The sequence below is a fragment of the Biomphalaria glabrata genome, chromosome 7, assembly GCF_947242115.1.
Source record: "Biomphalaria glabrata chromosome 7, xgBioGlab47.1, whole genome shotgun sequence".
NCBI lineage: Eukaryota > Metazoa > Mollusca > Gastropoda > Planorbidae > Biomphalaria > Biomphalaria glabrata.
This window is the reverse complement of record NC_074717.1, coordinates 42,322,102-42,336,195: the sequence shown is the minus strand read 5'-3', so window position 1 is coordinate 42,336,195 and position 14,094 is coordinate 42,322,102. Positions and strand designations below refer to the sequence as shown.

The 14,094-nt window shown below is 37.3% G+C and overlaps 1 protein-coding gene across 1 annotated transcript; it reads right to left on the bottom strand.

Annotated features, from left to right (window-relative positions):
* Positions 1-7,956: 7,956 nt before the first annotated feature.
* LOC129927155 (uncharacterized) lies at positions 7,957-12,660 on the bottom strand. The gene is made up of 2 exons (XM_056034400.1): positions 12,632-12,660; positions 7,957-8,965 (listed from the first exon to the last, which is right to left on the bottom strand). The coding sequence occupies exons 1-2, from the start codon at positions 12,658-12,660 to the stop codon at positions 7,957-7,959; spliced, it is 1,038 nt and encodes a 345-aa protein (XP_055890375.1).
* Positions 12,661-14,094: the final 1,434 nt, after the last annotated feature.

Sequence of the window (14,094 nt, the reverse complement as noted above, 5' to 3'; positions counted from 1 at the left end):
ATGCTCCTAATAGTGTTTTTAAATATAAAGCTTCTAATTAACTTGTTCAACTTGTCTATGAATTTAGGAGGTGGCTCTGTAATGTTAGCTAAATAGACAATCTTTGGAATGACCAAACTATTTATCAATACAGCTCTACCAAATATTGTAGAACCTGTGTGCTGATAAAGTTTAACTAAGTTTGAGGCTTTGACAAAAATATTCTCCCACTGGTCTTTACAATAGAACAAAGGATTACAGGTATAGACAATACCACAAATCTTGATTTTATCAACAATTCTGAAAGCGCAATTCTCTTTGAATTTCCATTTCCCTAGTCCCATTACAGAGGATTTATTTATATTTATTTTTGAACCACTAGCTTCTCCGAAAAGTGTAAATTTCTTTAGTATATTCTCAATATCTTGCTCTGAAGATGGAAAAAAGGTTGTATCATCCGCATAGGCTTTGACTTTGATGGTTGAGAAGGAACGACCCGGTATATTTATCCCAATAATAGATGGGTCAGATCTTACAGATTCCAAGAAGGGTTCCAAGCAAAGGATATACAAGAAGGGGGATAAGGGACAGCGCTGTCTGACAGACCTTTGTATGAGGATACTCCTACTGAGAGAATGATTAATTATCAATCTACTTGTTGCATTGGTATAGACAAGCTTTATATATCTGATTAACAGGGAACTTATTTTACATTTCTCAAGCACCTTGAACAGGAAGCTATGGCTTACTCGGTCAAAGGCTTTTTCTTGATCTACAGATAAAAGAGACACATTGAGGTTTTTATCCTTACTGTACATGATAAAATCCCGTAAAAAATGCGTCATGCCGTCTATGTTTCTGTCCCGGATACAACAGTACTGGTCATGTCCGATAAGTTGGTTTATGAGTGGTTTCATTCTTAGGAAAATCATTTTTGTGAGAAGTTTATAGTCCGTGTTGAGAAGTGAAATGGGCCTATAGTCGCTAGGTGAAGTGTTATTTTCAGATTTCTTAGGTAAAAGTGTGATGTATGCTTCGTTAAAATTTGGAGGAAAATGTTCCACTTTAATGGCGTCGCTATATAGTCGCAGTAAGAGAGGACCAAGCAGGGGGAAGAAGGTTTTATAGAATACAAATGTTAAGCCATCTGGACCGGGTGATTTATTGTTCTTAGTCGAGTCTAGGGCAGTCCTGAGTTCGTCTAGCGTAAATGCACTCCCTAAAAGATCTTCATCTGTCTTGTCCAGCTGGTTGCAAAATTTTAGAAAATTATCTTGAGCATCAGTATATACTGGCTCTTCACTGTATATAGTAGTGAAGTGTTTTGTAAAAATATTCTTAATATCTTCATAATCATCTACTTTATTCCCCTCACTATCTATGATGTTGCTTATTATTTTACTTGATTGTACATTCTGTTCAAACGATAGGAATAGTTTACTAGGACCTTCATTACTTAAGTAATTTTTACACCTAATCTCAGCACCCCTATAAGTATACTTGTTTAATTCCTCTAGTCTTAAAAGAGTTTCTGTTTTAACGATTTCATCATCCGTGTGTAATAATGTGTATTTGAGTTGTTCATATTCTTGAGCTAATGTAGATATTAACTGGCTTTGCTGCTTGATAGAACTTTTTAGGAGTGGCCATGTCTGTGTTAAATCGAAATGTGGATCTTGTATATCTTGTAAGTAAGAATTTAGATTAGTAGAAACTAACTCCACGAAAAGGGGAATTTCCAACAGAGAATTGTTAAATTTCCAGTGGGATGACTTTCTTTTAATTTCTTTGTTTTTTATGTCCAAAGTAACTAACACCGCTTTGTGGTCTGTGTATTCTAGTGTTTCTTCCAGATGTGACACCCGACTTATATAGAAATGATTAGGAGCATACACTCTATCTAAGCGCGTCGTGACGGGGTATGACCTATGCACCATGGTGGTGTCACGACCCATAGGTTCTAGTGTCCTGTAAGCATCAACTAAATTAAAATTCCTCTCTATCTCCTCTAAGAAATTAAGATTCGGAAAGGTTTTACGAGAGGGAGGGCCCACTGCCAAGGTAGTCTGTTTATCTAATGCAGAAGTTATGTAATTGAAATCCCCCCCTATGATAAGCGTATCCTCTCTATAATTATTGTTTAGTATATCGATTAAATTTTCATAAAAATCCTGTTTTTCCGTGCTCTTTGCTGGTGCGTAGATGTTTGCAAGTGTAAATGTTTGATTTCCTGATTCTACTCTAATGATTACTATTCTTCCCCTGGTGTCATTAAATGCATGCACTACTTTAAACCTATCTGAGACTAGAAAAATAGCTACCCCTCCACACTCGTTACCTAGGCTAAACCAGCCCTCTTTCAGCCCTATGTCGGATGTGTATTTGCGTGATTTATAATGTGTGTTTATATTTGTTTCTTGAATGAAAATGAAGTCTGGCCTGTATTTTCTGGATAGGTGAACAATGTATTTTTGCTTGTTTCTAAGACTACGTATATTTAATGATAAGACTTATTTCGTCAATTTATATACACAAGTGCGTGCAGGCAACCAATGGATTTGGTGTTAGAAAAACTAAATACCTAATATCTCTGAAATGAAATAGGTAAACATTTTTTGGATAAAATGTGTACTTTATTTGGTTTCAAGTCTTTTTTTTTTTGTTTATACCAGTCATGTCAAACTGGGTGTTAGGGGGCCGCATGCGGCCCGCGACCACCTTGCATGCGGCCCCCTTGGCCACCTAAAAAATTCTAAAAATAATGTTAGACTATTACGCTGGAAAACAAGAGATGACAAGCTACTTGAATTAAAAAATAGTATTTGTTAAACTGAACAACGAGGGTGAGTCTGCAGTGAATCCAAGCTACATTTTTGTCAAACTTCATTGTAAGCCATTGCAAATCATTTAATAAATGTGATTTTATGAAGGAGTGTATCGTTAGAGCCGAAGTAATTTGTCCAGAAAAAGTGAAAGCATTCAAAGAAATAGCGTTAACTAGGAACACTGTGGCAGATAGAATAAATGACATGTCAGTCAGGTTGCGTGAACAATTAAAGAACAAAATAGCTGATTTTGAATTATTTTCACTGGCTCTCGATGAGTTAACTGATGTAAAGGGTGTAGCACAGTTGGTTATATTCACAAGGACCTGTGACAGGAATTTTGACATACACGAGGAACTACTTGAGTTCTGTTCTATGCATAACACCACAACAAGCGAGGATGTTTTTGAGAAATGACTGGAGGTGATAATGCAATTTATCTTTCGTAAAGCTATCTAGTCTAACAAGGTATGGCGCACAAACTTTGAAATGAAATGGTTTTGGTTCAAAGTTACTTGGAAAAATAAGAGAGACTGATGAAAATTTTACATTTGCTCATTGCATCATTCACCAAGAAACATTCTGCTCACAGCAATTACAGTTTCAACATGTCATAAGACCGTTTTCAGTCGCTTCTCAATTGTATTCGTGCCCGTGGTTTTAATGCTCGCCAATGTTTAATGTTTCTGGATGACATTGGACATGAATTTGATTGTGTTCCCTACTACACAGAAGTACGCTGGCTCTCATGACATAAAGTATTGAAGAGATTGTTTGCACTGCGTGAGGAAATCGTATTGTATCTGAACATGAAAGTTGAACCTGTTGAGCATTTCCAAACTGAAGAATGTGTTTAGGATTTGGCATTAGCAGTTGATCTCACTGGTCACCTGCAGGACTTGAATTTGAAACTTCAAAGTAAAGACAAAATTGTCGCAACTGCGTGTGAAGTGCTTTCAAGCAAAATTAGGACTGTGGATAAACCAAATATGAAGTGAAAATCTTGTTCACTTCTCAACGTGTCAGGAACTAAAAAGAGTAAATACGGTTGCGACATTTGGTGAATGTCTTACACCTAGAATCGTTAGTAGAAGCTTTCAATGACCGTTTTCGTGACTTCGTTACATAAGAGCAAGAATTTTCGTGTTTTGTATCTCCATTCTCATTTGATTCTGAAAATGCTGCTGGAAATGTGCAACTAGAGCTGACAGTATGGCAGTCAGATTCTTAGTTGAAATCGAAGTACATTGAAATGGCTGTGCCAAAATTGTACAGTTATTTACTCTGAACGGTATGTTGAATTGCGGAAATTTGCTGCCATAATTCTTGCTATGTTTGCAAGCACTGGTTTCTATTAGCAGTTCTTTTCCATAATAAAACCTACAAAACATCCCACCGTTCGAGATAATCTAATCAAAATTTGTCATCTATGATGAAAGCGTCAGTGGCAAACAAATTTCAATCTGACATTAATAAAATGGTATACCAGAAAAGATGTCAAGCTTCAGGACAAAGAAAATAATGCGTAATCAAAATATTTTTAATTAGCCAATAGTACTACAAATTTAGCCAAGGGACAGGTATGCCAGTAATTTTTGTATTCTATTATGTTGTTTCTAATTTACAAAAAAAACAACTAGTAAGCTGTTTTGCAACAGATTTTATTTTGCTGCGGCCCCTAAGGTCATAGTAAGTTTTCTATGTGGCCCATACACCTTAATGAGTTTGACATGCCTGGTCTATAGTAATGACAATGTTGTGTGCGGTATTATTGATACATTTCCTCTTTTCAACTTTTAAATTCTTCTTGGCTAGACAAAGGGTGGAAACGGATCTCGAAAACGGCTCAAACCATTTTTCTTGAAATTTGACAATTTATATATAATTGTATATCTTTGTAAAAAGAATTACTAGCTAATTGTCTACCCCCCCCCCCCTTTAAAGCTCATAAACCCTTGCTACGCCACTGACAAAAGGACTACGTGGCGAGAATTGATCGAATTTCAGTGATCGTTACAAGTACTATGGGACACTTTCAATCACATTAATAAGTCCTTTGTAACAAAAGGAACAATCAGGAAATGAAAAACACCGAATTAAAACAAAAACATTTCTAGGTCATAATTATTTTATAAACAGCAGACGACCAGACTAAAACCAAAGCAGACGTAACATTCAGACAATGAACAATTTGAAAATACATGACAAAATGAGGACACTATTTCCTTGAATTGTTTTTTTGGGAAGCATCATTTGTTTATGAAGTGTCCACTTTAAAGTCTTACGCGTCATGATTCCAGAATCTTAATGTTTTTTAACATGTTAATGAGTAACATGTCACAGGTAATAGCTTCAAATGATTCTTAGTTGTTGTTTTTTTTCTACTTTTGTTGATCGTCTGCTAAAAGGTAAATGACACTGCACCAGGCGAACCTGGAAATATCTTGATCAGTGCACTCATTAAACTTGAAGGGATTTGAAAAGTATTGAAAAATACGTTGCTGTTATTTTACAAAGTTTATATAAACACACCCCTGTCTGTCTGTCTGTCTGTCTGTCTGGTAAAACATTTGTACACGTTATGTCACCCACACACGATCTCGGACCAAGCTGAAATTCCTCAAAATTATTTCTTTTACATGCCAACACAAGAATCTAATAAATAAATAACCAATTAGGTAGTTAACTATTGGTAATTAATTATTTTGTCTGGTATCTCAAACAAGGGAAATAAATTTACTCCTGACTGATAAAGTCGTATAAGTCGAATAGGTCCCCTTTATGTTTTGTAGAAATAAAAAGGGTAAATAACTATAAGTGACTTTGAAAACCACTTTCATTAGCATCTCCCTGGCACAGTGGTTACCGTGTTGGCTTGAGGAAGCCTTAGCCCTCTAGTTATGATTTAGGCTGCTTACTTTTTTTATAAACACTAAACAAAACAATAGTAAAAATATCAATAATCGCACGAATTTATCAACGTCAGGCTAGATCTATTATAAATTTAATTACATGACTGATCCAAACTAATTGATACAACTACATATGTATTACACTATCCTGTTGTTTTGGTGTATTTTGCTTATTTTTAATGTATATTTTCTTTCTAGCATTTCTATCTTGGTAAGTGGGATTATGAATAGAAAGAAACGTCCTGATGACATGTGGCATTAGGAAGATATAATATAATGATAATCATCTGAAGTAACCGAATATCCACATTATATTGATTTCGCATGGTTTGCCTATGAAGTCAGACATTGTGTCATCAAATTTAACTTATAAAAATTCTTAGATTTAACTTATGAAAATATCTAGAACTATTCATCACCCTGTTCCACTTTCTTAATCTTCAACTCCAGATTTGAAAATAGTTAATCACTTTCACTGGAGTCCTGTTATGCCACCCACATTTACTGAGCCAAAATCCTAAGAGCTGTCCAAGAAATCATTGATATGCCATTCAGAGGTCTATCACCTGATACAGCTCTCCAGTGCCAGGTAAAAACAGGTGTTTGGTGATTGTAACAGAAGAATGGTGCTATTGAATAAATCACAGACGTCTGCATCGAATTGTTTACCGATTTGATTGTTTATCAGAGTGAATGTTTACCATTGCGGTCTACCTATGTTCTACCTTTGGTCTAGCTGTGGTTTATACAATTTTTTGTATTACATTTAATTTTGTGTGTTTGTGCTAGTTTCTCAATTGTTTACTTTAGTCGAATAGTATCAAAGGCGCTCACACTAAAAGATTTTTCAAAAACGTTTATTTGAAAAGTACGTGAACTCGAAGGGTTCTTAAGTTTAATTTGTCTACTGGATCTGTATGTCGAAGCTTGGTGGCCGAGTGGTGAAGCGCTTCCGAACAGAGTGGGCTTGGGTTCGAATCTGGGATTTTTTATTTTAAGATTTTAAGGTCGCCTCTGAGTCCACTCAACTCTAAAGGGTACTTGACCTAAATTGGGGCAAAGTAAAACTGTTGTTCGTTGTGCTGGCCGTATGACACCCTCGTTAACCGTCGGTCACAGAAACATGACCTTTACATCATCTGCCATATTATATAATGTAATGTAATAATATAATATCGCGTTCATAGAGTTTTAGTTTGCGTTTAATAGTTAGCTGGTCATCGCAAACTAAAACTCTATGGCCATATTACAAGGTCTTCGGGGCTGGCAAAGACCATCCTTCAAGCAACAGTACCAGGAAAAAAAAGGAGAAGAGGCAGAAAGAAAAAGCGATGGGAAGACAACATGAAGGAATGGATTGAAAGAGACTCTATCCAAGGCAAAAGACAGGGAGGAATGGAGAAAGACGGTCGACAGATCTTGCGTGGTGCCCCAACGGTTCAACAGACTAAGGGATAGGTGAAGGTAAAGGCTAAAAAGATGTTCTAAGCGTTTGCAGTTGTTTATTTTAATTAGAGGTTCTGTCAGCTATTATCAATGTTTGATATGTCAATATGGACGCCTGTGCATCATTATCATCATCATCCCTCTCTCTCTCTCTTTTTATCTCTCTCTCTCTCCCTCTTATATTACAAGTGCGATTGCACTTTCCGAATGAAACCTCTCCCGTCTGTCATAGACACAAGTGGATAACTTTGTGGGCAATAAAACCTGATTACACTGACAACACCAGCCACTGTGTGACATGTTTGGCAGTTACAACAGGAAGTGTACAGTCATAACTTTCCCTACCAGTACATCAGGGTAAACCAACCAACTGGTTCTAATCTGGACGTCACGTTTGTACACCTGTAACTCTGAGTATATATTTCTTTTAAAACATGAATCTCAAGCAGTAGATAATCCTGAAGCATTAGAGACTAACCGATAGGTGCTGGCCCAGGGCACGTATGACTAGGCTAAACGTTACTTTTATCTACGCACTCATTTACTAGTGAACTGTAGGGTTAACAACCAAGCAGGACAGACAATATCTTGAAAATAAAATTAAGAAAATCTTGGCCTCTGTTGCACGTACCTCTATGTCGTTGACAACAGATTTTATAACAATATATATATATTAAGTGATATTTTGTAAATAAAACAGTTCATATTTTTAATAAACCCTTAGCATACGTGATGAAAGACAGAACTAAAATGAATGCAAATCGGATTGGTATACTCGTTCCACGACAAATGGTTCACAGACAACTGTTTACTGACAACCTGTATCCGTGGATTGATACACCAGACGATTGTTCAATGACAACTGGTGCGCAGAAAACTGGTGCGCTGACAACTGGTGCGCAGAAAACTGGTGCGCTGACAACTGGTGCGCAGAAAACTGGTGAGCTGACAACTGGTGCGCAATAAACTGGTGCGCTGACAACTGGTGCGCAGAAAACTGGTGCGCTGACAACTGGTGCGCAGAAAACTGGTGCGCTGACAACTGGTGCGCAGAAAACTGGTGCGCTGACAACTGGTGCGCAGAAAACTGGTGCGCTGACAACTGGTGCGCAGAAAACTGGTGCGCTGACAACTGGTGCGCAGAAAACTGGTGCGCTGACAACTGGTGCGCAGAAAACTGGTGCGCTGACAACTGGTGCGCAGAAAACTGGTGAGCTGACAACTGGTGCGCAATAAACTGGTGCGCTGACAACTGGTGCGCAGAAAACTGGTGCGCTGACAACTGGTGCGCAGAAAACTGGTGCGCTGACAACTGGTACGCTGACAACTGGTGCGCAGAAAACTGGTGAGCTGACAACTGGTGCGCAATAAACTGGTGAGCTGACAACTGGTGCGCAATAAACTGGTGCGCTGACAACTGGTGCGCAGAAAACTGGTGCGCTGACAACTGGTGTGCTGACAACTGGTGCGCTGACAACTGGTGCGCAATAAACTGGTGCGCTGACAACTGGTGCGCAGAAAACTGGTGCGCTGACAACTGGTGCGCAGAAAACTGGTGCGCTGACAACTGGTGAGCTGACAACTGGTGCGCAATAAACTGGTGCGCAGAAAACTGGTGCGCAGAAAACTGGTGCGCTGACAACTGGTGCGCAGAAAACTGGTGCGCTGACAACTGGTGTGCTGACAACTGGTGTGCTGAAAACTGGTGCGCTGACAACTGGTGCGCTGACAACTGGTGCGCTGAAAACTGGTGCGCTGACAATTGGTGCGCAAACGATGTGCAGACAAAAGGTGCGTAGACAACTGGTTTAAAGACAACTGTTTAAAAGACATTTCTGTTACCGACAGGCAGTCTTTTTTGGTGAGCTAAAAGGTTGTCGACGTAACAGAGGCGCCCCACGTCAACTTTTCTTGGCTGACATAGAAGAGAGCACCTCGTTGCGTGCGGCCTTAGAACGAGACAGCTGGAGGTCACTCACGAAGGCCGCTGGATACACATTTGAGACCAAAAGAAAATCCGCTGCCGAGAACAAACGCAGACGGCGAAAAGAAACTCTACTTCGACCACGTGAAGTCAATGGTTATGCTTGCCCTGGAAGTGGCAAAATATGTAGGTCACAGCTGGGGCTGTGCAGCCACGGAAAATACTACAATTCCTCACTAATCTTCGGACTCGAAGGCAAGCCTTATTACCGACAATTAGTGCACCGAAAATTGGCTCAACAAATGTCGCAATAACAAATGGCTTAATCGCTAATGGCATACCGACAATACGTTTAAAGGATAATAACACGCGTTTCATTTCTTTGCATTAAAAGTAAGCCCCAATGACAAACGTTATACATTTAACACTATATCCTATATCTTTAGAAGTTTTTTGATTGGTAACTCGAAACATTACATTACATCCAAATATTAAAACAATACAAACAAATAAATCTCAAGAAATTCTAATACAAAATTGGAACAAAAAAAAAAATAAATAAAAAAAAAACGTAAGGTTTAAACTAAGTCTATCTTTTTTTTTTTTGTATGTATTTTTTTTTTGGAACAGGCACGTGCACCCACATGTATTGCCGATTCTGCAAAATATTAGATGTATGAGCAAGTTTTATAATGTCTTCACGATGTGCGGGTTGAACCTCAGGCACCTGCACAATGGAGTACAAACAATACATACATATGTATATATGCTGATACACATTGCGCAATGGGCGAATGGGCACTTGTCTTGGTTCGTGTGTTTCCTTTTTCGACTGAAGTTCATCAGGTCCTAGCCTTTACTTCTTAGAGGACGGCGCAGGATGACGTGAAAAGTGCGGACTCAGGAGTCTCGTGATGATAACTCAGAGTGTATATCACACAGACTATCAGACTTTTCGTTAGGAGAATCTTTTTTTTCGTTGCTTCACGTGAAAAGTTTAACGCAAAGATTTTAAATTCACGTTCATATTCAAATCTCTTTGAGTTCCACACATATAAAAAAAAAATCTTCTGCATACCGTATGTTATGGAGTAGATGTGCAGGTTTCTGGTGTGGTCATGTGGGGAGCGGATGTTTTTGGTTGTGTAGACCGAAGAGAATCTGATGAAACTACGAGCGTGTTTGTGGTAGTTCCGGAGAAGAAATAGAGATGTTAATGTTGAAAAAGAGAGGAGACAGGCGTGAGGACAGAAAGACGTGTATAGTTGTGAGTTAAAACTTCTATAAAGTATTATTTACAAAGCTTATATTAACTCACTTCATCTGTCAGTCTGTCAGTCTGTCTGACTGTGTGTTGCACATTTTTTGCACGTTTTTTTTCTCCCTCTTCTCATTCTCGGATCAAGTTGTTATTTGCATAATTATTCAAAGTGAAGGGCAATACATAATATGATAAAAAAATACAACAACTAATTAGTTAATCATTTGAAGGTAAATATATTATAAACTTTTATGTAGAAAAAGGGAGTTAGGCTTTGTAGAATTGAGAGATATAGCAGTGATTTTGCAGTTCTTACTTTTTCTCTCTTCTTTTTTTTTCTTCTATCTTTTCCTCCTCTCATTTTCTATTTCCTCTTTCATTACATCTTCGCTTACCTCTTTTTATCATTCTCGCTTTGATTCTACCCCCCCCCCCCCATTATCTTTCTCCCTGACTATTTTCTTTCTTTCTCAATTTCTTTCTTTCTTTTGTCTCCTTCTCTATCACTTTCTTCAATTTTATTTCTTCTATTTTCTCTTTTTATTCTTTCTCTTTATCACTCATTTTCTTTGTTTCAGTCTTTCTATCTTTTTCTATTGTTTTTTTCTCTCTTTCTCGCTCTTTTTCTAATTATCTCTTTCTCTCTCAGTACCTCTTCCTTTCTTTCTTTCTCTTTTTCATTTCACTTTCCTCCTCGCTCTTTCTTTCCCTCTCTTTTTCTCTTTTTCTTTTCTCTCTTTCTCTGGGTATTTCTCTATCTCTTCTTTTGTTTAATTACTTTAGCTATTTTCTTTTTATGACATTATATCTTTTCATCTCTTTTTCACTCTCTTTCTCTCTCTCTCTCTCTCTCTCTCTCTCTATCTGTCCAGTCAAATCAATTGATTTCCCATAAGTCTTTTCATTATTTTTGTCTTTTGCACTAAAAATAGTTGTATACACCAATCCATTAAAATCCATACATAGAGCGAAGTCTACACCGACAGCGAGTAAGGGCTAAAAATACGAGGACCCATTACTCAGCTTGTCTGGACAGCGCTTTGTCATGGTTCCAGCAAGTTGATACACTGCCCACAGCTAAAGCTCGTCCATCTCTATTAGCTTCGATCAAGTCATCATCAATTATACAAGTTGTGTAGATAGGTCATGCCAGCAACGAAGGCGCGCGCAAGCCAAGAGTCTACCGTAAAAAGTACATGCAAGATTCTCAAGCCTATGATTTTGGAATATATCTTTCTTTTTTAAAAAAAATACGTTAAAAAAACAAAGCTTATATTAGGCGCATTTGTATTAATTAGTTTGGATCAGTCATGCAATTAAACGTGTAATAGATCTAGGCCTAGGCTAACAATAATAAATCTGTGCGATTAGAAATATTTTTACTAATTGCTTTTAGCTTTCACAAAAACGTTATTACCCTATCACGTGTCGGGACCAGTTGGGAAAGAGAGGGGGGAGAATGATAGGGGGGTATCTATGTGAATGTAACCGTGATCGCTTTTTAAATACATAAATTTAAAAAATTGTAAGACTTGAATCAAACTTAAGGGTTTAAGGCTTCTCAATCTAATTCACTAACCAATGTGCCATCGAAGTACTTAAGAAAATAGGTTCCACAGTTATCTTTTGTTAGTTGCAAACTTTTAAGAGACGATCTAGTTCATTACACAAAGTGTAAAGGGGTCTAAGTCTAATTAAAACACTATATCAATCAAGTACACTTTCTTTCCCTTTGCTTGATACCAAAAAAATATGAAATTACCAATAGATAATTAAATAATTTGTTAATTTTCTTTATTATTATTGTTTTCTTAGAAACAACAAAAAAGTATGCCAAAGTTTCGACTTTATCCGAGATTGGGCGTGGGAGAAATAACGTGTGACAAGATTTCTACAAGACAGACAGACAGACAGACAGACAGACAGACAGAGTGATTTGATAGAAGCTTTCTAAAAAAGGGAAAAAAAAGGCAATATAGTCTCTAGGAACATTTAGACTTCCCATATTATATTTATAGCTTTATAAACTTTTTTTAAGATGTGGGTGCTAAGACTATCTACATTTTAAAGCCTGTGTAAATATAAATAGTTTCCTATAATGAGTCTTCATTCAATTCTTTTTTTTTTTTTTTCGGTTTTTGCAAAAAAAACAGATGAAACATGAATTACATTTAAGACACTTAAAAAGCGTTTGTTGATATTAGTTGGGAAAAAGTAAAGGCGGTTGGTCGTTGTGCTGGCCACATAACACCGTTGTTAACCACGAGCCACAGACAGTGATTACCTTTTAATCATCTGCTTTTTAGACGGCATGGTCTGAATGGGAGTAACTTGACGACAGTTACAAATATTTAGGACTAATTGTTATTAGACTAAGCCATACAATTTTATCTTATCTTATTTTATATAATACAGACGTTACTTCAAAAAAGAAGATGATTTCGTCCTACGCGTCATGCATTCAGTCATGCATATTAACCAATGACCTAAATTCTGCCAAGTCACTGGTTTTCCTGGCTAGCTCAGGCAACCCATTCCATGCTCTAATAGCATTAGGGAAGAATGAGCTTTTGTACAAATTTGTCCTAGCATATGGAATAAAGTATGTAATTGTATCTTTGTGTCTTTCTAAGTATTTTATTAAATATTAAATTTTGTTTTTGTATTTGAAGATTATGGTTCAGTGTTTTATGTATAATTGCTACTTTACTTTTGAGTCTTCTGTCCTGAAGGCTTTCTAAATTTAGTGATTTTACCAAAGGTGTTACTCTAGTCAAATGTGAATATTCGTTTGTTATGAATCTCACTGCTCTATTTTATTCCTTACACTAATGTATATAGACATTCCTCTTAAAACATTTAGCCAAAGCATAACACCCTGCACTATTTAATCTAGGCGTAGCACCTTAAACCCGGTACACTAAGAGACAGAGCCACTATGAGATCAGAACAAGTACCCCCCCCCTCACCCCTGGCAGCCCCTCCCCTAGGAGTTTACCTCACAGAAATGGACGTGCCACGGATCACCTTCGACTCACGTGCACTACCTGAGGTGTTTGGGTTTGTAAACCCAGTTTATGTTTTTATTTGTTTTTTTAATGTATTTTTGTAAAGTGTTGTTTTATTGGTTTTAATTAATGCACTTCATCTGCTTAATTGGAATTAGCGTTTCATTTTCATGAGAACAGGGTGTGTTTGTTTGAACTTCGATAAAACAGTTTGACCTGTATTTGGTGACTCATCGACTCGTTTTACAGCATCAGCGTGAAGTCTATAGTGGTTGAATTCAAGTTTTCATTAAACGGTACTACAATACTAAATATCTAGTAATCCATCAGAATGATACTTTTTCTAGGATATTAAATTCCATTTGAAAAGCTAAGGATTTAAAAAGTTGTCTTTTGGACTGAACCTAAGGTGACTTAATGTTAAAGCGTTAGGCTTCCATACCTGGGGTCCTGGGTTTGAAACCTGGTGAAGAGTGGGATTAGGAAATTTGAAATGTTTAGGGCGCATTTGAGTCCACCAAACTCTAATGGGTACCTGAATTTAGTTAGGGAAAGTTGGGTTGTTCGTTGTGCTGGTCACATGGCATCCTGTTCGTTAACCTTTTGCCATAGAAACAGATTATCTTTTAGCAGCATTAGATCGCAAATATCTGCCCTATAGATCGCAAGGTCTGAAAGGGACTCTTGAGTGCAAAGTTGAAATATAAACATAAGGTAAAAATACTTGAAATAAATGAAT

Excerpts from the sequence above, each read along its gene's own strand:
- LOC129927155 (XM_056034400.1), bottom strand. The coding sequence starts at position 12,660 with ATGCCGTCTAAAAAGCAGATGATTAAAAG. Across the intron at positions 8,966-12,631 it reads AAAAAGCAGATGATTAAAAG|TTGTCTACGCACCTTTTGTC; the intron begins GTAATCACTGTC and ends TCTTTAAACCAG.